The 25,212-nt window shown below is 43.6% G+C and overlaps 1 protein-coding gene across 1 annotated transcript in view; it reads right to left on the bottom strand.

The window, feature by feature from the left end:
- Positions 1–25,212, bottom strand: part of Myo3b (myosin IIIB) — a 328,196-nt gene that overhangs the window by 140,823 nt on the left and 162,161 nt on the right. Inside the window, exons 18-23 of the mRNA XM_021193757.2 lie at positions 24,485–24,632; positions 23,620–23,773; positions 22,461–22,549; positions 20,948–21,077; positions 5,911–5,990; positions 1,021–1,098 (exon numbers count right to left, since the gene is read on the bottom strand). Coding sequence (XP_021049416.1) covers positions 1,021–1,098; positions 5,911–5,990; positions 20,948–21,077; positions 22,461–22,549; positions 23,620–23,773; positions 24,485–24,632 — 679 coding nt within the window. The remainder of the gene's footprint in view (positions 1–1,020; positions 1,099–5,910; positions 5,991–20,947; positions 21,078–22,460; positions 22,550–23,619; positions 23,774–24,484; positions 24,633–25,212) is intronic.

Here is a 25,212-nt window from a genome sequence, read left to right as displayed (position 1 = left end):
CTCTAAGGGTCTCCAAATGCTTTTTCAGTGCAAACTGGTGGAAGGGCCCAGGTGCTTTACTATATGTGTACTTAATAGAACACTTCTAAGTGTGTTGTTCTTACACGGCAGGCAAGAGTGTTTCCTAAGTGTGTTGTTCTTACACGGCAGGCAAGAGTGTTTCTCTAGATAGAATATCAGAAACTGCGGTGGCAGAAACAAAATAATAGGGCTCAGGAAAATGGGTCAAACCTGTAAAAATGAAGCCAATGCTTTTCTCAGTACACAAACTTGAAAGAGTACTTTCTAAATGTTACTAACTGCTGTTATGTGGTGGGAAATTGTTTCTCGTCGCTTTTAAGCCAAGAACCTGCCCAAAGACTCCCAGCACAGTCAACAAAATGGGCTGTGTGTGTGGTGCTCTTTCTCTACAGCCTCCTCCGTTCTTCTGAAAGAAGGTCTCACTGTGGAGGTCTGGCTGGCCTGGAACTTGGTATGTAGATTTGGTTACCCACTCCTTTCTTAACTGGCATTTGTCTTTGACCCTGGTTCCATGGACTCTGTTATTGTCTGGACCTCACAGGGTATGGTGGCTTGAGTAAAACTGTCTCCCATGGCTCACATATTTGAATGCTTGGGTATTAGGGAGTCACTACTTGACAGGGATTAGGAGGTGTGGCTTTCTGGAGTAGGTATGGCCTTGTTGGAGGAAATGTGTCACAGGGGGTGGGCTTTGGGGTTTCAAATGCTCAAGCCAGACCCAGTGTCTTTCTCTCCTTGCTGTCTGCTGGTCCAGATACAGCACTCACAGCTACTTTTCCAGCACCATGTCTGCCTGCCTGCTGCTATGCTTTCTGCATTGATGAAAATGGGCTAAACCTCCAAAACTGTAAGCCAGCTCCAGTGAACTGTTTTCCTTTATACAAGTTACCATGGTCATGGTGTCTCTTCACATCAATAGAACATTGAGTAAGACATTTGGGAAGGTTGGGCTGGTCCTTTCTGGACACAGGTAGAGCACAGAAAAGGCAGCCTCCATACCCGGAAGTAAGAAGCCATGGTTTGTCTCTTCATGTTGGTGGTCTCTTCTGGATGTCGAATCACTTCCAGGGTGTCTACCTGGTGGCAGAGGAAGAGGGAAGTGATCTGAGAGTATGGACAGTTCATGCATTTTTCAAAACGTGAAGGTCTGTTTAGTCAATAACCTCAGAGAGTGAAGTGTTTAGGGCATAACTGGGTACACTGTAAGAATAATTCTGAAAGACATTTAGAAAAAAGAGGAGGCAGGAGAGAAGAAGGAGAAGGAGGAGGAGGAGGAGGAGGAAGAGGAGGAGGAGGAGGAGGAGGAGGAAGAGAGACAATATTCAAGGAAACGGGACAAAGGCCTGTGAGGCTGTTCCATTTTAAAGATATTTGTCATTGTCTTAAAACACTACAAAGAAGCTACTTTGGGGCCGAAGGGTTTATTATGACTTCTGGTTTTGATGACTCTTAAGTCCTCAAAAACTTTAGGTAGTTGGGCATAGTGATGCACATTCATAAACCAAACACTTAGGATCCTGAGGCAGGAGGATGGTGAGTTTGAGGCTAGCCTGTGCTACCTAGGGAAACAGAGCCTTAAGACAATGAAAGGTCTAAAAGAGCTTCCTGTAGAGCCGGTAGGTGTGAGTTGCGTGAAGAAGCACGAGCTATGAGCTTTCCCTTCATGGGCTGCACGTCCGGTGGGAGCGCTTCACCCACAGGCTGCTCAGTGACGGTTCTGCCTGGCCAATGGGGGGGGGGGAGAGAAAAGGAGAAGCATGTCTTGAAGGAAGGCTGCTCTTATACACCAGAGAGAAAAGGAAAAGAACTCCATCAGCCTCCCTGCCCCACATTGCCAGCAAAGAGAGACCGTGCCCTCATCGACAGAAGACTCTCCACTGCAGAGTTGGGGCCAGCTAATCAGGCCTGAAGGGAAGACCCTGGCTAGGCTCAGCCTTTGGCTCAATGGTACATTTGAGAATTGGACAGTTTAGTGACTTTGGTGACTGAGACAATTTGTATCCATTTGTTTGAGACGGAGGTGCCACTGTGTCGCTTAGGCTGTTCCTGTAGCCAGGCCTAGGATCCTTGCAGAAAGCACCGGACTGGGACTGAAAATGGCCTATCCCAGGAGCCCCCAGAGCTACCAGTCTTTACTCCATTATGCAAATGAAAAAGTTAATGCTCATAGATTTTTAGGTAAGTGGTCCAGTCATGCTGCCACTGTATGCGGTGCCTAGGGCTGAAACCTTTGTCTCTCTGCACTGCTATCAGTGTGTTTTCCTATAACTTGCAGAATGGAGGAAGTCTGAAAGTATGGCATCATCACAAAGATTTGCCTCGTCTGTTAACTGAATTTACTCTGCCATAAAGACACGGACTCTAAACAATCCCACAGACCAGCCAGAGCTCAGCAGTAAAGGAAAAGCTGAGGAATTTTCTCCTTGTCTGGGTAAGTGCCCACCATCTGCATCCTAAAACCTCAGAAGCGCCTCTAATCATCTTCCTGACAAGGCTCTTTGTCAAGAACTTTTACTATCAGGTGATTGATATAGATAGCTCTTAAGAAGAAAAGGCCCTCTCAGAAGGCTCTGTGACCTGCCTCTTCAATAGTCTATGAGAACTAGTGTGGCCAGGGTGCAGGATGCACCCTCCCCACCCCCACCCCCATCTGTGCAAACAGCAGAAGCAGGAAGGCCTCTCTAGCCTTTTGTTTTTCTCCTCTGAAGCATTTCATAAAGCCTGGGCAGGTCGCTCTCTCTGACCTCCCTACCCCCTTGAAGGCTTGCAGGTGTCTTAGCTTATATCACAAGGGAAGATGCTGCATAGGCCACCAAGAAGGATCTGAAACAACAAGGCTTGCTACATTTTGTCCTCTGAGTATCTCTGCCTGGCTGATTAGACACAGTTTCCCATGTCCCAAGTCTGTCTTTTGAAATGGGGCTCTAAACCAGAAGCTTTATATTAGATGACAAACACATAGTAACCGTTTTATATCCTACAAAATCCAGCTTCATCGAGGGCCCTGTGTCTCCTTAGATGAAACAGAGCCCAAATGATAACTTTTCTGTTTTTGCTTTGTTTTTAAGGAAGTTTCACTAGCACAGGCTAGTCCTGAATGCAGATTGGCCCTGTGTCTGTGGTTTGGGGTCTGGGATTACAGGTGTGGGCCCTTTGCTTGCCTGTGTGGTGATGTTTGTTTATTTACTGCTATTGTCTTTCATACTTTTGAATTACTTAATCAGAACTTCCAGCTCATCTTCTTTCAAAGAACAAACAAATTCCAGTTCTGTGTACTTATCGCTATATGCGTTTAAGTGTAGACCACACAGTGGACTATACACTGCTCAGGTGGGCAGGTCTGGACAATGCTGTATGGAGCAGGGAGGGAGATAGCACCAGGCTGGATTTGTAGGCTTAAAGGACAGGGTCCAGGTCTCAGCAGGACTCCAAACTCAGAAATCAAGTGCAAGAAAGAGAGGAGATCTGGACGAGGGAGAATATTTTTGTGTTATGATCTTGTTTAGAATTTTGTGGAAGCTAGTAACTCCAATAACAATAACAACAAAAAGGACCCCCCTCCCCATGACACACTCCAGGCCATCATAATGTGTAGATTCTGCATTTGTTAATTTGCCTGCCTGCTAAAATTTATCTGTAGCCACAATGTCAACCACCAATGCTTTTTCCTGGTCATTCACAGAATGTACGTAGTAGGAAAACACAGGAGTCAGTCAGCTGGTGCCCAACTTTCTGTTAGAGTCAGAGTCACAGCCTGTCAGTCTTGGGTCAGCTCTCCACACACACACACACACACACACACACACACACACACACACACACACACACACACACACACACATGTCTGCTCTCTGAGCCTATTGAAATGCTTCTGGTTTTGCATCTATATGTGCATTATCAGTAACTTCCCAGTTTTGGGGGCCCTCAAGTGTAATGCTGAAGGGTTTCTAAACACAAGAAGAGGGTGATGAGCCTCAGGCAGAAGATGTGTGCTGATAAGCTCCCCTCAGGAGTTACAGTGAAACTGTCTGTGACTTTAATGGCACAGATGCTGTGTGAGTGAAGTATGGTTTTTATAAAAATACTAAACAGGATCGACTGTAAGGTGGTTGTGACTCTGAGTGTGTGTGTCTGCATGTGTATGTGAGTGTGTGTATGCTTGTGTGTGTGTCTGTGAATGTGTGTGTGTGTGTGTGTGTGTGTGTATGTGTGTGTGTAAAACTGGGTGTCTTCAAACAAAATCATATCAACTGAGGGTTAGGTTGGCTCTGACCAGACTGTTGCTGGAACCTAACCCTGTGTTATCCTCCAGGGGCAGTTGTTCAGCATTTCTGTTTGCAGTGACATTACAGATCACAGTTTTTACAAATAATGAGAATCAACTGCATTTAATACAAACCACATTCTCATGTAAGATCAAGAAGTTCTTAGGAGCACTTACACTCCTATACACATCTCTCCCATGGGCCCGCCTAGCCATGGTAAATAGTCCTGATATCTTGCCACAAAGAAACAACATTAGGGGATTCAAATAGATCATAATAGCAACATGGTCATAAATATTATAGTTAGATAAACTCTTTAGAGCCCCATTATTTGCAAGTAAATATTTTATTCTCAAGAAAGTATAAATATGTGCATTTGTATCAATTCTGGAGTAATACTTAATGGAATTATATGTGATGAATTAGTTATTTTTTAAAGTAAGTTAATATGTTGTATAAATAAAAAGTAAGAAAATTCAGAGATGTGAGGTACTTATTATTCCAATGTCTTTAAGATAATTGGTTTTCAGGTTAGAATGTGGTTTTTTCTTATCCTTAGGGGATATATTGGATGGGGTGTCTGAAGTTGTAGGCTTCATCGAACTCCTTTTCCTATGCATACATTTGTACAATAAAGTTTAACTTGTAAATGAGGCAGAGTAAGAAATGAACAACAACGAATGATACAATGATCAACTCTAAAATGTACTGTACTAATGGAACTAGGAAGCTTGTGGGGTTCCCCCCCTCCACATCAAAATTGCCAGCATCTCATGTTTGAGCGACAATATTAGGTTTAAGGAAAAAAAGGTCTGTGATGTCACAGGTAACCCAACGACTGAGTTGCCCACTGAAGGACTAGAGGGTGGGTGGACATGGAATGTGGATTTACCTGGTGAAAGGATGAATCCTCTCTTATCAGAGCCCAGAGAGAGAGCAAGAGAGCCCATACTGTCCTTAGGTGAGAACACATGGAAAACAGTTACTAGATTTTTTATTTAATACTTTTGAACGTGAATCATGATTGCCCACTGGTGGCTGAAGCCACAGAAAACCAAACCACAGACAAATGGGAAGTACTGTCCACACAATAGACGTCAGTCAGGTGCTCCTTGTGGGCCTGTCTAAACCTCAGTTGGAAGGGCCAAACAGCTGGATGTTATTTTATGTTTGGATATGCATGAACCCTCCTGACCTGGCCCCTGCATAACTCAGTTTTAGAGAACAGACAATGGTTTGGTTGTTTTTTTGTTTTGTTTGCTTGTTTGCTTGTTTCTCCTTGCTGACTCTGATCTTTTACCTTCTGTGTTAGTCTCACAGAAAATTGTTTATCTTCTTTCTAGAAAGACTCTGTACATATGTCATCATCCTCTACATTAGGTGTTTGGGTTTTGGGTTTTTGGTTTTGGGTTTTGTTTTGTTTTGTTTTTGTTTTTTTCTTTTTTCCTGACTATCAGGATTGCAAGGATTCCATGATTCAAATTTCCTAAACTTTCAAAATCCCCTTTGTTTCCCCGAACACCGCAGGTCGCTTTTGCAGACAGAGGAGATGGAAAGAAGCGTTGCTTGCTCGGACATTAGCATGGCCTCCCAGCCCCATCCATGGAACAAATCAACTGCTCACCTTGGCCCTCCCAGCACAGAAATGTGGAGGCAAAGATCTCGAGGATGCTGTGATCTTAGCTCTGGTTTGTGCCAAATTACCTGAGGAAAAAAGACAAGAAACAAACAAACAGACAAAAAATACCTTAAATTGAAGGAAAAGTTTAGAAGTCAAGGTACGGATAATTTTCCCTTTCACATTCTTGTGTTTTTCTGAGTTTTATAATTGATACCCATAGAATTTCTTAAAAATTGCAAACTTTCCAGCTGACAAGACGATTCAGTTTGCTGTCTGACAACCTGAGTTCAATCCCGGGGTCCCACACTGGTGGAAGGAGAAAACTGACTATCACACGGTGTCTTTAGACCTCCACATGCATACCACGGTATTGCTGTGCGCGCGCGCACACACACACACACACACACACACACACACACACACCGCACATCACAAAGCTAAAATAGTTAAAAAGCTAATTCAAGTGGTTGAGTATTGAAGACTTAAATATAAAACTTGAAACTATAAAATTCCTATAAGAAAAGTTTCAAAGCTTTTGGTCTCGACAATGAGTATGGTCTACTGACACAGGGTGACCATGCCTACATGTAAAAATCCAAACTCCAAAATGTTCCAAGAGGCAAAAACTCTGAGCACGGATAGGATGCCACTAGTGGAGCCTCCCTACCCCACCTTGAACTGTGCTCCATGCACAAAACTGTACTGTAATTCTACCCGAGACTGAGCCCAGGGCCTTGTACATGTCACAGGTCAGCTCTTCAGCTCTGCTGCTGAACTACCTACCAGCTACATAACATAAAAACGTACTTATTGTGCAAAATAGGACTGGGGGAAAAACTCAAAGGTCACTTATCTACCTGGATTTGATCCCCAGCATCACACATGCACATACAACATATGTATACGGTACATAACATTAGATAATTATATATAATAATATAATATTATAGTTATATGTATAGTATCTTATATAAAGAGAATGTGTATGTGTGTAATGCTGGGGATATATGTATGTATATATCTATGTATACATATGCATCTATATGTATATCTATATATCTCCAACACAGCATGTACAAAGCCCATGGCTCAATCTGTAGTATAATAATAGTATAGGTTTGTGCATGGAACAATATATATTATTATTGTAACATAACATATATAATACATACATGTATATATTATATAATGTTAGCTAATAATTATATATAATACATTATTATAATTATATGTATAATATATGGAGAGGGTGGCATGTATATATGTATGTGATGTGAGGGATCAAATATATATATGTATTTGATATATAGTATGTGAGGTTGTATAATACATATGTGTGTATATATATAACATATATGCACATAAATGTGTCTATATGTATATAACCTATATCATAAATTTATGTGTATATACATGCTAATACTATACACATATATGCATATGGTAGAAATTACCTTCAGGCACTTTAACACATATATGTGGAACCTAAATCTTGTGTTTAGACTTGGTCACATCTGCCAGACAGCTCATTATGCAGATGTAAATATTCTCAAATCAAAATCTAAAATTTTGAAAATCTGAAATCTGAAAGGCATGCAAGCATGTGGACAAGTGACCATCAGACACATGATTGTCATTTACTGTGAACAACTCATGTAGGACTTCAAGCACAGCATCAGCACAGAAGGTGAGAGAAGAGCTCTCCCCACCCTCCTCTGTGAGCATCCGTTAGTAAAAAGCAAGTGTGAACAGCCATGGGCCAGCTCCTGGCCATGCACAAACCTTCCTGCAGCTTACCTTTGAGGAGCCTCTCATTCTCTCTCCTCCTTCCTGATCTACCCTCCACCCTTTCTTCACCAACCTCAGTGTGTGAAGACATTTGTTTGCATTTTTACTTCCGGAGCTATTTTGTACAACAGAAGGAAAACTTGTCAATGAAAGGATAGGCTGTGCCATGTGCTTATGCGAGATGCTCAAGATTTCAAAGTTTTCGTGAGTCTAGCACAGAGATGTCTAAATGTTTTCTCTGGTGATATCTTCAGAGGCTAAACTGTGATTAATAGCCTGCAAAGAACCCTTTGAAGGAAGATTGGTGACATCAAAGTCGTAATCTGGGGTGGCAGGAGCTTTATAATGAGTGGGAAGCATTTTAACACATTTCAAAGGATTTACAACACAAATAAACAATAGATCCCAGCCACCAGGCCTGCCATACACACCTTCCAGAAACATAACCTATAAGAACTTTCCATTTTCATTTATATGTAAATACGGTGTTCACACTCCTTTCGAATGGTAAGCATCCTTGGAGCTTCACCAGGCACAGCATCTTCACACTGATCTCCCATTCTGACCCTGAGCCTCTTCCTGTGCTTCTGGGAAACCTGGATTACCAGTGTTTCCTGGGTGGGGTACGATCCTTGAGAAGAGGCAGCCATACAATTGAGATCCTATGCAGGAATCTGAAGTAGGACTTAAAGGCTCCTACCTCATTCTCCTGCTTCCTGCCTTCTGAGGATTTTTACCTCATAAGAATTGTCCCAAATGCGTGGCCATTGGTTTCAGTAATTCCACAGACTTCAGTGCCCTCTGCTGCCCCACCAGGCTGTCTGAGCTTGCTGCAGGGCACTGGCAGTCCAGAGCCAGCCCATGCCAACGTGAAAACTATACTTTCCTGTTTGTCGATCCTACCAAAGCCTATGCTGGTCCTGTCTCTGGTGTGGCTTTGTTTGAGGGAGTCTTCCTGCCCAAGTTAATGGTGGATGTTCCCTGGAGGGAACCCTTTTGAAGGTTCTATCAGTCAGTTCTTTCACTGAAAGTATCAGCAAAGATCGAGGAGAGAGAGAGTTATATATACCCCACTTCCACATCTCCCTACACCCCACTTCCACATCTCCCTACACCCCACTTCCACANACCCCACTTCCACATCTCCCTACACCCCACTTCCACATCTCCCTACACCCCACTTCCACAGCTCCCTACACCCTACTTCCACAGCTCCCTACACCCTACTTCCACATCTCCCTACACCCCACTTCCACATCTCCCTACACCCCACTTCCACATCTCCCTACACCCCACTTCCACAGTTCCCTACAACCCACTTTCACAGCTCCTCCCTACACCCCACTTCCACAGCTCCTCCCTACACCCCACTTCCACAGCTTCCTACACCCCACTTCCACAGCTTCCTTGGCTGGTTTCACCTGCCTGGACTGGTGTTGGATAATCCTTACCCAATCCTAATGGAGAGTCTCACTTGGAATGGCCTAACAGATTCAAACTTGATTTCTCAACTAATCTGACCCTGGCTTCCTTCCTCCAAAGCTTTGGCCTTCCTTCCTGTCCAGAACCATAGTTTGTGCTGACACTGTGTGGGGAGCCCCCGGGGCAGACCTGTGCCTCTGTGGGGGCTGCAATGACTTCAAATCTACTCACTGAAGTTTCTAAGTCAGTGGCTAATAAAACATAAGGAGCTAAATTCAGTGATTGTGTAAAACATATTATAATATTTTATATGTTAGAAGATACAATATCTTTCTATAACCATCTATATCTGTAACAAGGACTAGTTGTAGATCGAATACATGGAGGAAATTTAAAATAGTCACAGAATTTCGATAACAGGAACCCAAGGAGCAGGAATGTGAACTATTAGATTTTGTCCTTGGTGGATTTTTTTTCTTTCTCCCCTGGCATTTATCTATGATTTTAGGCATTGATATTAATAAATAGGCAGAGTGGGTGGACAAGTTTCCTGCCCATTTAGACATTGCTAAATCTCTCATGAAGGGAGAATAGATGTTTATTTGGAAAGAAAAGTTGTCATTTTGTGGAGTAAAGGAATAGAAAAGAAATAAGAAACCAGCTTGCCTGTCCCACACCTGCTCAACTGAAAGAAATGTAGAGAGCAGTAACTCCTGCATCAAGCCGGGGGGTGGAGACAGAAGAGCCATCTGGAATCTCCTAGGCCATGTAGCTTGCAGGCTGTAGCATGGCAGAGGTAGGAGAGCCTGCCTCACCGCGAGGGGCTGGAGAGTACTGGTTCATCAAAGCCATGCTCTGATTTCCACACATTTACCACAGTGAACACAGTCAGGCACACATCCATCACATGAGCACTAGCAGGAATGACTGGATGAACTGAAAAGGAAGACATACACAGAAAACACACTCACTGTTTTCTGACCATACAACTTTAGGATACCTGTGGGAAAATCAGAACCCTAAAAAACAGCTTTCCTGGTTTTATACTGCCTTAAGATAACTTTTTTCTTCAGATTTACTTATGTGTATGAATATTTTGTCTGCGTGAATGGTTGCTCACCATATGCACACCTGGTGGTATCTTCAGAGGTTGGGACATTAGAGCCCCTCAAACTGGAGCTATGCATGGTGTAAGCCATCATTTAGGTGCTGGGAACCAAACCCAGGTAGGCCCTCAACAAGTGCATTTAACCACTGAACCATCTCTCCAGCCCCTGTTTTGTCTTTTAATTGTCTGACGTCTTAAAGGACTTTTGCATAATTAATAACTCTAGACCATGTCCTTAAAGGAACCCAAACCAAAGCTTTCTCTGATGTCCCAGACAGTTTGAAATGAGAGATCTGTCATTTAATAATGTTCAAACTATTCTCACTTCTATAAACTTAGGATGCAATTAATTACTGAGGGTACAATTAAGGAAGAGGAGGAGGAGGAGGAGGAGGAGGAGGAGCTATAGGGAGCAAAAGCTAGCAGAGGTTACCTACCTGGCAGGCATTGTAATCCAATGTTAACCTCAGGGGCTAAAGCTAATCTATACACCCCAAGCCCTCTCTGTTCACGGCAGATGCGCTACCTTATATTAGCATTAATCTCTAGGGATGCAGAAATGATTCCATGTCTTTTAGATGTCTTTAAAAACAACCACCACTAAGTTTTTATTTCTGTTCCTCTTCATTAACTTGAAACTGTTTTTCAGTACCTGGTATAAGACTTGTAAACTGGGGTTGGGGAGATAACTCAACAGTTCAGAGCACTGGCTGCTCTTCCAGAGGATCCAGGTTCAATTCCCAGCACCCACACGGCAGCTCACAACTGTCTGTAACTCCAGTTCCAGGGGATCTGGCAACTTCATACAGACATACACGCAGACAAAACACGAATGCACATGTCGTCAAAGCCAAAAAATGTTCCTTAATGATGACACATGGAAAACTACCCAGGCAGCTAACTAACATGGTGCCTCTGACTTCCCTTGGCTTCTAAGGTTCTTGGGACAAGCACTAAAATTCATTTGCTTTTGTTCTATGCCCAGTGTTTGTATATATATATATATATATATATATATATATATATATTCTCAGAGCAAACAATAAATGCATGTGAGTACACACATGAATTGTGTGGCACTGAATTTTACTCATAAGGCACTCAAAGTCCCCAGAACCCCCAGCTCCTCTCCCTTCCCTCCACATGTCTTGAGCTCTTTGCTGGTCTCTGGTCCTGCTTACGTATTTCAGATCCTTTGCTTGTGTTGTGAGATGCTTGTGTGGCAGAGAGGCTGCCTGGGTTTTGTCTCAGACCTGCCACTTGTGAAGAAGGCTTGAGCCAGTTGCATGCTTTTACTACCCGGGTTTGATCATCTAGAGAGCTGGATAGATGTTGGCTGTGCCTGGGGAAGCGAGTGGTCCTGTTCAGGTTATGGTTAACAGGATTGAAAGGCAGCAGAGGTGCAGGTGTCGTTGGCAGCTCCAAGATCGATGGAAGGAAGCCACGTGAGACCTCTGGGGCTCTGGTTGGTCAAGTGCTAGTTGAAGCTAAACATGGCCAAGTAATCCTTTCTCCATCACACATTTTGGAAGTTATGAAAATGCTATCAATTAAGGGTTTGAGCTAAGAAGAGTTTTATGGAAGATTCTTTTTTTCTATTGCCTTGGGGTCATTAATGTTGAGCTGGACAATTAATTAGGAAATAAGAATTAAATGAATTGAGAACTTAAGGGGTGAGGGCTTACATTATTCTTTCCCTGTTTATCTTTTGAAGGGACGTACCTTTTAAAAGCTAGAAATCATAAACTACCAGCAACACACAGAATTTATAGCATTGTTTAATGTCACTCTGCTTTAAAATTTCTGGAGAATAAGGAAATAACTGTGGAAATTGCATTACTTTTCTTCACTTAACCACTAGTATTTACTGAGTATTTTACTATGTTGTAGACATGAGGCTAAGGGTCTAAAAGTAATTACTTAGTACAACAAGGCCACAAAGAAGGAAACTGAGGCACAAGGTCCTAAAGCATCTTGCTCAAGGTCAGAGCCCTGAGCAGCAATTACCAGACACCCCTCCCCCTCCAGTGACCTCCCTGTCTGAATTCAACCCTGGTTGTTTCAGGCATTTTGATATTATGAGCAAACCACTGAATGGCTGATGAAATTGTTAGAACTGATCACACCCCACAGATGATCTGAACTGGGAAGGGCCACTTACAGATTAAATCAGATCAGCCAAATGCAGATGCCAATGAGTACCCGGAAATCAGTTGGTGTGCTTGAGCTAAACCTTATCAACTAGAGGATAGTTCATCTGGTGTCTTTATAATTTAAACTACCCCTGTGGGGTGTGGAGAAGAGAACTCATTCTATTAATATTGGATCTTAAAAATCTCAGTGGTCCTCTCTCCCAGCCTCCTACCCTCCAGTTCAGCTGAGCAACATTTAATTTCATTTAGGGACGTCTCACATATGCAAGCCAGTAAAGTTCATAATTGTTACTTTGTTTCTCTGCACAGCTGGGGTTTACAGCTTCGCTTTGCACATACTGGGACCAAAGCAAAATGATTAACTTTATATGTATCGAACATATGGACCAGACTGTTAGAAGATGGTCTTGGGTTCTGAAGAGAAAGAATACAGATTCTATGAACATGACCCAGATTCCTGAGGGGTGGGGTGGAGTGTGAAGTTTTGATCCGTAGCTAAGTAGAGACAATAAAATTACAATGCCTTTGTTTCTAGTTTACTGTCTTTAAGGGGTCTGAGGTTAGCTTTTAGGAAGGTGGGGGGAAGTGAACTGAAAGCTTAACTATAAAGAGATTTTATAGTGGAATAAATTACTAAACTGTAGGGCTGTGGGACCTTTTCTCCAATGTGAGCTATGAAAATATAAAATAAATAGAAAAATAAAAGGATTCTTACATCTTAAACAGAAACATTTTTTCTTTTTCTTTTCTATGAATGAGAATGCTGGCAGAGAAAGATGGAAATAATTATTTCATATATTTCTGACCATTTTAAAAATCAGAGGTGCTATATTTGGAATACATGACAGGACCATTAAATAAATAAAGCAAAATGGTCCTAAATTGAACTGCCACTTAAATACAAAGGTGCTTCCCTAATGGATTTCAGAGCTATGCAGGGAATATTCATAAGGGCGTGGACAGGGGTGAAGCTGGCTCTCAACACACACTAATTTTCCTAGTATCAGTTCCCTTTTGAAATTCACTATTAATACTTTTTTTTAAAGGTTTTGTTTATGTTTGTTTGGTTAGTTGGTTGATTTTTGGTTTGGTTTGTTTGTCTGTTTTGTGTTTTTGATTTTTTTTTATTTTTAAATACAGGGTTTCTCTGTGTAGCCCTGGTGGTTCATAGAACTTGCTCTGTAGAGCAGGCTGGCCTTGAACTCACAGAGATCCGTGTGCCTCTGCCTCCTGGGTGCTAGGTTTAAAGGTATACGCCACCACCATGGGCTTTGTTTTTGCTTGTTTGTTTGTTTGTTTGTTTTGTTTTGTCTTGCCTTTGATGGGGCAACATTGGAAACCTCTCTAGAACTAGGATCACCAGAGGAACTTTGGAAGACAGATTTCAGCTCACCATTGGCAGAGAGTCCTAGATGAAGGAGACAGGAGAGAAAGGCTGGAGATCTGCAGCGTTTCAGTGGGAGCCACTGACTTTCTACCCTTTAGATGTTTTCACACAAAAATACCTTACAGTCTATAAGGTCCTTCTAGGTATTTCTGTAGTAAGGATGCTTTGGGACTTTCATAATCAATATTATACACATTTTTTTGATCATGAAAATCTCTTACTTGGAGCTGGCAAGATGGATCAGTCACGAAGTGGCACCCACATAAAAAGCCATTGGGCCAGCTTACGCTTGTAGTACCAACACTGGAGAGCTGGGGGTGGAGGGGTGGGGGTCGGGGGGCAGCATGAAGGATCCGGCAGCTTCCCAAGGGGCCATTCTAGCTGATTTGGTAGTAAGTTCCAGGTTAGGTGAGAGACACTGTCTCAAAAAATAAGGCTGAAGCCAGGCACGGTGGTATACACTGGGGAGGCAGAGGAATGTTGGCCTCTGGCTTTCACATACAGGGACGGATACATCCATTCCAGCACATGCAGAAACATGTATACCTGCACACACACAGATCATATATGCACATACATGAGTGTGCAAACACACAGAGACACACACAGACACACACCCGCTTCCATTCATCTTGAATTCCTTCAGATCTCATAATTCCTTTATTTCGTGAAGCTTTGAAAAGCACCATTTCATACTGAAAATCCTAGACATGTCTATGTGTGATGAAAGCCATAAAAGAGGTACACTTTTCTGGAACTCTGTGAAACAATAATTTCTCTTACACACTGGGAAATGGTCAAAAAATCAGTATATTAAATATGTATATATATATATATATATATATATATATATATATATATATATATATATAAATAAAACAAAACAAGGGTCCTGAAAGACAACTCAGTCGTTAAGGGCATTTGCTGCTCTTTTAGAGTTTAATCCCCAGCACCCACAATGGGCAGCTCATACATTCCTGTGAGTCCAGCTCCAGGGGGTTTGTCACCCTCCTTCTGACCTTCAGAGGCGCCTGCCCACACATGGTGTACTCTCATATACACGCATATATAATTTAAAACATAAATACATTTAGAAAGAAAAGACTCCACAGCACCCTTCTGTCCCATCATCTGGCCTTTCCTCCTGGAGGACCACTGTGGTCTTGCTGTGTCTGCATTTCTCTCTGAGAGCAAGTCTGAGGCTCTTCTGTGGCAGGGCAATGATTCCCCACAGTCACGCCAGTCACACAGCAGCCACTGCGCATGTAAAATGTGGCTGGCCTTAACTGAGATGTGCCCTAAGTGTAAAACACACACGAGAGCTTGAAGATACTACCAAAGGTAATAGACATCATTTTCTGCTGATTATATGTTAAATAATATTTCCATCTACAAATTAAATGTGACAGATTAATTTTATGTATTTCTTTTTACTTTTTAACATGCTCCATTCTTCTCTAAGAAAATCCAACTGACATTTCAAACCAAGTTTGAACCTAAGTTGGCACCTGGAGATTGGTAGGGGTCCCTTGTAATTGAAGCTTTACTTGGTTTAAAACCCCTCAGCACAAGTAGAAGCCGGGGCCAGATCCTGGTTCAGGGGCTTCTCAGACAACTGGCTGCTTTCCAAACCTAGCCGATCAGGTGGGAGAGACTGCATACAGAATTCAAGAGGAAAAGAGGGGGAAAAAAAGCATTGACACTTCTACACTTGGAGAAGAGAAACCAAAGCCTATAAGCATGGAGGTGGGGAAGCATGGACAATTTCTAGGGTTACTTTCTTCACCCCACTATACCACCCCCTTGGTCTTGTAGAATCTAATGAAGACCAGATTCTTATGGACAAGTACTGAAAGCCATTAACAAGCAAAGAAAGAGCCAGGAGAGTGTGGGGTCTCTCCTGTGGCTACTGACGCTGCTTCATCCTCCAGCCTACCCAGCCCATGGAGGCTGGGGCCCTGGGGAACTTAGAGGACTCTGAAGCCCCAGGCCAGATGGACCCTGAGCAGTAATGATCTGGGGTCATGTCTACCCAGCCATAAGGAGCCTAGACCACAGTTCCAGAACATTCTACTCCTGTGCTCGGGTGCTTCCTGGCACCATCTGTCCTGGCACCATCTGTCCTGGGCCATGCTTCCCTCCTCCCTGGGAGGCTCCAAAAATCACTTGCAGATGCCAGAGTGACTGTAGTCACATCTGCCTTCCTGGTGAGTGCTGGGGCCTTACACTTCTCTCTAGACTGCAGAATGTGGCTTTCTGAGTGGAGTTCCTTCTGACGTTCATAGTTTATTAAAAGAAACCCCAGGCTCTGGCAGGCTGGAAGCCAGCATAGTAAATCACAGAGCATCCACATTTCTGATGTGCTTCAAGCACTCTTGCGACTACCAGGAAATGCCATTCACAAATGGCTCTGGGCGTGGCACAGAGCCTCACTGAGACAGCTCCACTCCAGCAACTGCGGGGGAGGTGATGCCCTTCCCGCATCTCTGTCTCCAGCAGCTCACATTCCAGAGGATCCACTTCACCCATCCTGGAATTCCCCCAGGAAGTGAAGCTGGGGTTGAATTTTGAAGGGCAAACTGGGAGGCAGGGAAGGTGGGAGGAAGGAGGTATGGTGGGGAGGGTTGGCTTGGGGAACATTGGAGTGCTGGATATATGCTTCACACATGTGTGGAACAGAAAGCTCTGTCTTAAATCTCATGCAGCTCAGTCTTAGCAGAGAAGCACACAGCATGGCCACACAAGAACAGCACGGCGAGGTAGACCAATGTGTTTAACCATATAGCTCTGGTTGTCCATTGTGGTGTGAGGAGCCCGTGCAGTAACACTTACTAGTCCTATTATTCTTATGGCCTGACTGTCAGGCACTGTCTGAAATAGTCCACGGGCAGGCCAAAGCATGGTCAGGGCAGTAGGCCAAAAGGGAGAGAATCCACGCTGACTGGGGCCGCCTCTGTGTACCCAATGGTGACTGGGAACCTTGGGATGAGAGCGCCCCCCAGCACAGGCATCTTTGTCATCAGATGTAGCTGCTGCTAGACAACACAGAAGTGGCCCTGTCTCCTGGCCACTCCAGGCCTCCCAATTTCACTCCACATGTTCAGTCTCTTTAGTAGTCAATGTCCCCTTGGCCTGACACAGGATGCTACCTACCCCAGGCTGGGGCTGGAAGGACCTTACTTGATCTTCATCTTCCGCAGCGACCTCTTTCTGGTGAATCTGCCCATCAGCAAGACAGCTTTGGGATCCCCCAAAGCTCCAGCTTCTCCACTGTGTAATATCAGAAACTGTCACATGTCATCAGTGACAAACCCAGCCCAGATTTGTGTCATTTGGTCACAAGTCTCCACCTGTCAGAAGACCCCCTCTCCCAACACAAAGACTTTTTTGCTCCACCAGGCAAACCTGCCACGAGGTGCTACCCCAGTACCGAGCCAGCAGAAACAATTGCCCATGCGCTGAAATGCCTAACACTGTGAGAAGTAAATCTTTTCTCTTTATGAATTGGTTATCTCTGGTATTTGTTAAAGTCATGGAAAGCTAACAAAGTTACACACAGCCAAGTGTTGATCTTTTTTTAACTGTAATAAGGAACTCAGCCAAGACATCTTGTCTATAGCTACTGATTAAGGGAGGGTTACTGATTCTATAGCCACTGATTGGGGGGGGTTACTTTCCAGGTCGCCCAGGGAAGAGGCTCCTTTGGAAGGACAAGAAAGCCAGTCTAGGGCACTCTGATGCCTGACTTTGGAAGTAAAAGACAGTTTCTAGCTCCCATGAAACCTGAACTTAGCTGGAAGGAATTCTTTGATAATGAAATTAAAGTTTTCCTTTGAATTTTAAGGGGTGTTCCTTAGCTTTCGGCAAAAGCCCATATTACTGTGAAATAGAACGTGCTCCATAGAGTGTGCAAAGCATAAGTTCACTGCATAATGACCACTATGAAGCAAGTGACCGGGGCCACCATTCAGATCAGAAGCCAGAGCATCCAAGCATGGCCAGGACCCTCTAGGCTGCCCCTTGCGATGCTTGTTGCTATATATATTTTTTTTGAGTTTCTAATATTGTAAGTTTTATTTCGTTTTTTTGTAAGTCTTATTTCTTATATTAGAAATTTGAATTCTGTTTAGAAATCTAGGTTCCTTTCCACCCTTCAAAGTTTTCTATACACAAATATTTTATAGAGATATACCCACAATCACTTAAATACTTAAATACTCAAAATCTAATATATATATATATATATATATATATATATATATATATTTGCTATATTTTTAAAAGATTTATTTATTTTATATTATATGGATAAGTACTTTGCCTGTGTGTATGCATGTGTACTGGGTGTGTGCCTGGTGCCTGTGGAGGTCAGAAGTGGGCATCAGATCTCCTGGGACTGGACTTATAGACAGTTCTGAGCCACCATATGGGGGCTGGGAATGGAACTTGGCTCCTCTACAAGAGCACCAAGGGCTCTTAACCATCGAGCCATTCATTTAAGTTTTGAAGCAGGGTAAATAAAATGACATAAACAATGGGTTTTCAAGCACTGGAATTATGTTGCCAGAGTAACCGGGCCTTCTTTGTCTCTCACAGCAATGTCTGACCACCTCCACCCCTTCAAAGAGACAGCATGTACCTGAAACAAACGCTTTCAATTTCAGTGAAGGCTGTACTACAATGACAGACGGCAGACAGACAGACAGACAGACAGACAGACAGACAGACAGACAATAGATGGCGATGGATGTTTCAGATTTTAAAAGCCCCATTAACATTCTACCATTCAATGCAAGACACAGCATCACTTTTTAATGAAGGTGGGAGGATGATCATCATTACAAGGTAGTAAAGTGGGGACCACTTCCAAATAGAAAGTGAAGGCACAGGGAAGAAAGTTCTAGTTTCCCTACTAACGCACTGCACTAACTCTGCTGTAGCCTCCTGTTGCCTCACTAGGCACCTTGTTACCAGAAGACTTTGGTGTCAGCTAACTGAATGCATTTTTGCATGAATCAACCCAGAAAGCAAACAAATACTCTTGCTTTCTAGTTTTGACACTTACATGTTGCTTTTTAATATTATTCAAAATTTGAAGAAGAGTGAATTTACAATTCAAAAAAAAAAGCAGCATTGTGCACAGCTCAGAATTACAGAGGAGCTTGCTAGGATATCACGTTTGTTTTCTCTCTCTCTCTCTCTCTCTCTCTCTCTCTCTCTCTCACACACACACACACACACACACACACACACACACACACACACACTTTTGTTACTCCTAGATGATGTGAGCTTCCATTTCCAGGCAAAATTCAGAAAAGGTTATAAGCTCTCTTCTCTGGAATTAAAATTTTAAGTCAAGAACTAGAAAAGGTTCTGCTGTGTTTCTTTCCTGCTTTGGGGTGACTACAGGAAGAACAGGAGGCTCAAGGCAGAGCTTTGCTTTCTGCATAGAGCCACCTAGTGCTCAGGACTATGAACTTGTTTTTTTTTTTCTTCAGCCACAGGCTGAAAGAGTAAATTCCAAAATCACGAACAGGTCATTATTCATGTTTATAGGAGAGTGCAAATGCCAGCTGAAGAAGAGTCTTCCGGATAGATTTTATTTCAGGAACTATTAGCCCTGTTAATAAGGGCATTAGGTCTGCTTCTGCCCAGAAGCCAGCTGCAGAGGAGTCTGAACTCCAGGAGGAAACACCAGCTAGCTCTGCCCACAGCTGTCCACGGGATCCTGGAGATCCACATGAATTAATCCTGGCTGCAGCCAAGAAGCATCTACAGGGGAAGCTGGCAGCAGACTTTTAGTGGGCACTGGGTACCATGGAAGCATGTTTGAAGGATGTTAAGTTACTTGTTCAAGTTAAGATGGGCACAGGTTGTATGTAGACTAGCCTTTTGTTCTCTCTCAGGCAGGATTTTCATTTACTCTGCATCATTTATACACTCAGCTATAAATTAGACATGGCGACAGTTCCATCCTACCTTGCAAAGGTCCCAGGTGAGAGACATTGGTGCCAATGATTTTAGGAAAAGGAAGGCGCTGTGAGAAGAGGATTGATGTGGCCCAGACAGACAGCCGGATCCCAGGTGAATCAAAGGAGCTTGGTCCAGTGAGAATCCATTGATCTGGGAACTCTCATCTGGGGCCCTGCTTCCTGGCGTGAGGACCCACAGATGGACAGTTTCAGCTGTCTGTCAGCAAGTGAAGCCATAGATGTTCCAGGATGTTTAGGAGGATGGGAGAGGGTGAGAACTGGACCAGGTAATCTCTGAGGGCTCTTGATCAGAAGACCGTTGATGTGCCACACACCCTTTCCTCGGAATCTTACACCAATCCAAAGAATCATCTCCATAATTCTAGGTAAGCCAAGTCTAGCCTAAATGCTTAGTGTGAAGTAATGATTATATACAGTTTTATCAAGAAAGCTAAAGGGAGGCAGAGACAACGAGAAGTGTAGGAGCTGATGTGGAAAGTGTGTGTGTGTGTGTGTGTGTGTGTGTGTGTGTGAGTGTCTGTGTGTGAATGTGTGTACAAGTGTGCATGTGTCTGTATCTGTGTGTGTGTATGTCTGTGTGTGGATGTGTGTGTTTGTATGTGTGTGTGCATGCTTATCTGTGTGTGTCTGCCACTGTGTGTGTTAATGTGTGTATCTGTGTCTCTGTATATGCATGTGTGTGTCTGTGTATCTCTGTGTGTGTATGTGTGGGTCTATCTGTGTGTGCACGTGTGTCTCTGTGTGTGTGTGGTATGTGTGAACAATTCTTCTCAGGACTTAATTTACAAAAGAAAGAGTCATGTTCTTTTCTTGGTCTTAGACAGCACCCTGACCCTGGTTCAAGTTCAATGTTGAGCTGGAGAGATGACCTGAGTTAAGACCTTTGGGTGCTCTTGCAAAGGATTCAGGTTTTGGTCCCAGTACTCACATCATAGCTCACAACCATCCTTAAATCCCATTCCATGGGATCTGATTCCCTCTATGGCCTCTGTGGGCACCAGGCATGCACATGGTGTGTAGGCATACACACAGGCATAACACTCAGACATATAAAATAAAACAAAATAAAGTAAGTCTTAAAAAGGGGGAAATGTGATGTTGACAGTGCACACATGACAGTATTTGGGCACTGACTGAAAGACACCACATTGGCATTGGACTAAAGCTTTGGGGAGTTCTCAGGTACCTGTTTTGGTCAAAGGAATTGAGAACAGTTGCTGAAGGAGTCGGTTCTCAGACGTTCTCAGGACTACCACCACGTCAGCAGGGAGGGTGTCTCTGTTTTTCTCAAGAACCCCAGAAGCATCATATAATACCTAGAAGACAGACAACAACGTGCTAGAAGACAGACAGCAATGTGCGCAAGTTACCAGAGGCAACTGACTGTGGCCAGTGATACCGACGGGCTGTCTGAGTAGCCATTGCCCGGCAACTGGATATAAACTCATCCTGTCGTGTAACACAAAGCCTTTGACTACCAAGCGCCAGCTAGAAGAGAGAAGTTGTACTTTTGACAGGTCAATTTATCTTAGCTTCCCGTCCAGTTATCTTCAAAGAAAAGGGTCCTAGGGAAGAAATGGAATATTATAAAAACTGCTAAAATACGAGTGTTCATCATGTGTGAAGTGCTCATCCCATTCTACTGATAGGCAAGCGGTAGCTTAACAAGGGGCCGAATGAGGTCCGGCAGTCATACTGGGGCAAATCGGCTTTTAGCTCATGACCATCATGCCTTCTCTGCCCCTCAAGGCATTCATGAGATCCAAGTGATCACTCAAGAACTAAGTGGTTCTTGGTTCTCAGCAACGAGGGAATCCAACCTAGAGGGTTTTGAAGGGATATTCTACAAATTCCTGGAGTGGTATGGTGGTTTGAATGAGGGTGCGTCCCATAGGTTTATATGGTTTAATGTGTGGTACTGTTTAGGAAGGATTAGAAGGTGTGACCTTGATGGAGGAGGTGTGTCACTGGGGGGTTGGCTCAGGTTTCAAAAGCCCATGCCAAGCCCCGTCTCCCTCTCTCCCCCCCCCCCCGCCACTATGCTCCCTGTCATTGATGATCATTGACTCCTCCTCTGAAACTATAAGTGCCTGATTAAAAGCTTTTTGTTAAAAGTTGGCTTGGTCATGGTTCCTCTTCATAGCAATAGTAACCCTAATGAAGATCAATGGTAAATAAATTCAGAAAAAAAAAAAATCACAAACCAGAGAGAAACTGGTCCTAGAAAGGATAGAAACATCTAGTGAAAACACAATCTCAGTCATCCAGATGGTAAGCTTTTAACACAAGAACTGGCACTCCCATTGTTTATGTATCATTTTCCATTTAAATATATTTAGACATTTCTAATAGCCCATAGACACGTCGAAAGTGCTAAAAACCAGCCCTACGGTGTTATCAACCATCCTATGTCAGCTAGACTCCAATTGACTTCAGAATGAGAACATTCACCATGAAACCCTGCAAAGACTGTGGTATGGTCCCTGTCTAGACAGCTGTCAGTTCTGGGGCAGCCCTTGGGGCAGGAAGCAGGTTGTAGCTCTACAGGCCACCACAGCTATAAACAGCACCAGTGAGGACACTTGGGGGGTGCAATTAGAATCAAAAAGTGAAGCCTGCAAGTCATTTCATGAGCATCCCCATGGGGAGGACACAGATAGTTTGTTGTTCTTAGATCCTATAAGTCCCATCCCTCTTACCGGTCCAGCATAGTGCTGAATGCCAAAACAGAGTTCCACGCCTTTGGGCCTCCAGAAGAACTTACATCGTAGGTTGTCTTCAAATTTATCTGTGTGCAGAGAAGAAACTGGAGTGCTCATCTCTAAGTGGGACATCTCTCTCTCTCTCTCTCTCTCTCTCTCTCACACACACACACACACACACACACACACACACACACGCACACCAAGGCTCAGGATCATTGCAGAAGAAGGGGTGAAAAGAGTCAGAGGGAGCAGATGACTGGAATGAAAACAGTATTTGCTGTACACTGCAGTGCAGTCACACATATGAACTCACAGCAGCTCCAACATACAATCTATGACTATGTCTATGGCACAGATCATAAGACCTGTACTAGATTAAACCGACCCCAAATCTCAGCATGGGAGGGACTCATGAAGTCCCCCTTCTAGCTGAGGATGGCTACTAGGAAGAGGGGGAGCTAGTTTTCTTCAGGGATGCAGGCATACATATGGACTTAGAGGGCATAAGAGAGGAGGGGTTACACACACACACACACACACACACACACACACACACAATATTGAAAAAGGATGGTAGTGGTAGAAGGGAAGAAGGGAAGAACTGGAACAGAGACAAATAGGGGGTGGATTTAGTCCAAACACATCATATGCATGTAAGGATATTTTTAAAGGGAGAGGAAGGTCTACGATAATATACAATAAGGAAATAACATTATTTATGACAGCAGGAACAGGAGGATGTGGAGAATTGTGGGTGGTGATAGATTTAAGCCACAAATTCTACCAGGACACAGCAAATCATTTTAAAACAATTTTTAAATTTAAATTTGTGTTTATGTGTATGTATGTATGTGTTCCTGCTTGTTCCTATGCGCACTGTATATGTGAGGATACCAGAGTAAAATGGTGTTGAAACCCCTGTGAGTGGAGTTAAAGCTGGTTGTACGCTGCCCAACACGAGAGTTAGGAACTGAACTGTGTTCTCAGCAAGAGCAGCTAGTCCTCTTAACCCCACACCATCTCTCTGGCATACCAAGATCCACACTTCTACAACCCACCAAGTGTTGGAAGTAGACAGGTAAACTCCTTAAAACTTGAAACATGTCCACCTAATACCTTGTACTACCGAGTTCCATTCTCAGAAGGTACATACCAACCAAGGTCTGGTCTGTCCCTTGGGGAAATCGACTTTCTTCATCCAAAAGTGCCAGAAGGCCCAAGGGTTTTTGGAGGAACATGTCCAGGAGTGGGCGATTGTCTTCATATTGCACCAGGACAGCATCGACACCTTCATTCTTGTACTCCATCTGGAGGGAGACAGACCGGGCTCTCTGGCCTGAAACTGGCCTCAGTACCACAGGGTATTAGTCTGGACTTCCTGGGTCTGGCCATATTAAGACATGTGTGTGACTAGGTGTGTTTGGGACATAGAGCAGAAGAATCTATGCATCCCAGCCTTAATACTGTGCTCTCAGACTGTCAAATTTACCATTCAACTGCCTGGGGAGTAGATTTCCATGTCTGGGGATTCAAGAATATCTGTTCTTCCTCCCAGGAGATGCCCCTCCATGACTGGGGATCAGATGCAGAGACAATGGGAGATGATGAAGGTGAATATGGGTTCTAAGAACCCCTGTCTTGGGCTCGGGCTCACCTTGTGTCTTTTTGGACACCATCATAGCTATTTGTAGTCAAAACCGGAGAGAATGAAACATACCCAATAATATACATGGATGTTGAAGTAAGAATTAAATAATTGACCTGTCACCAGCTCCATGCAAGCGAGGGAATACACCTTTCCAGAAAAATCAGGACCATTTTCCCCCCCTCTCGGACTAAATTTGGACTGTTTATCTTGACAGGACTGTTTTGCCAGTGGTTTTTCTGTAGCCTTTTACCTAACAGCCTGACTAACCAGGTTTTTGCTTCAAATTGTGGGCAGCCCGGCATTCTCTCATGACCCACCCCCCACCCCTCCCACCCCACCCTGTTGCTTTAGCTTCAGAGACAACCATTACCTGCTCAAGAGCAAACACGTGCTGATTGAAGTAGTACTGGATCTGTTCATTGGCAATATTTATGCAGAGCTGTTCAAAGGAATTCCTCTGGAAATCCTCGAAGCCAAAAATGTCCAAGATGCCCACATTCATCCTGTCCTCTGCACTACTGTGAGAGAGAAAGAAAACAAACCAGAAGTCACATCTGTCCCAAGACAATGAGAATACAAGTCCACATGTCTCCCAACACCTAGATCCACTCAGGGAAAGATGCCTCCTGCTTCCTCAGGGACAACAGTCTGAAAACTTACAATAAAATTCCTTTATTATCTTTTGAAAATGAAAATAAATATAATCCCTTAAAAATAGAATTCTTTTTTTAATTCAACTCTGCTTTATAGCAGATTTCATTTTTTAAAAATTGGATATTTTCCTTATTTACATTTCAAATGTTTTCCCCTTTCCAGGTCTCCCCTTTGGAAACCCCCTATCCCCTTGCCCTTCCCCCTGCCTCTATAAGGGTGCTCCCCTCCCACTCACCCACTCCTGTCTTCCTGCCCTGGTATTCCCCTACACTGGGGTATCGAACACCCTCAGGCCCAAGGGCCGTTCCTCCTGCTGAAAAATAGAATTCTTAAAAGTCATGCTCAGAGCCAGGCATGATGACATATGACATACACCTGTAACCTCAGCACTTGGGAGGCTAAGACGGGGACTGTCAGGAGTTCAAGGTCAGCCTATGCTACAGA

This window comes from Mus pahari, chromosome 3 (assembly GCF_900095145.1).
Source record: "Mus pahari chromosome 3, PAHARI_EIJ_v1.1, whole genome shotgun sequence".
NCBI classification, from domain to species: domain Eukaryota; kingdom Metazoa; phylum Chordata; class Mammalia; order Rodentia; family Muridae; genus Mus; species Mus pahari.
Note: the sequence above shows the minus strand (reverse complement) of the source record. Positions and strands in the feature narration are given on the sequence as shown.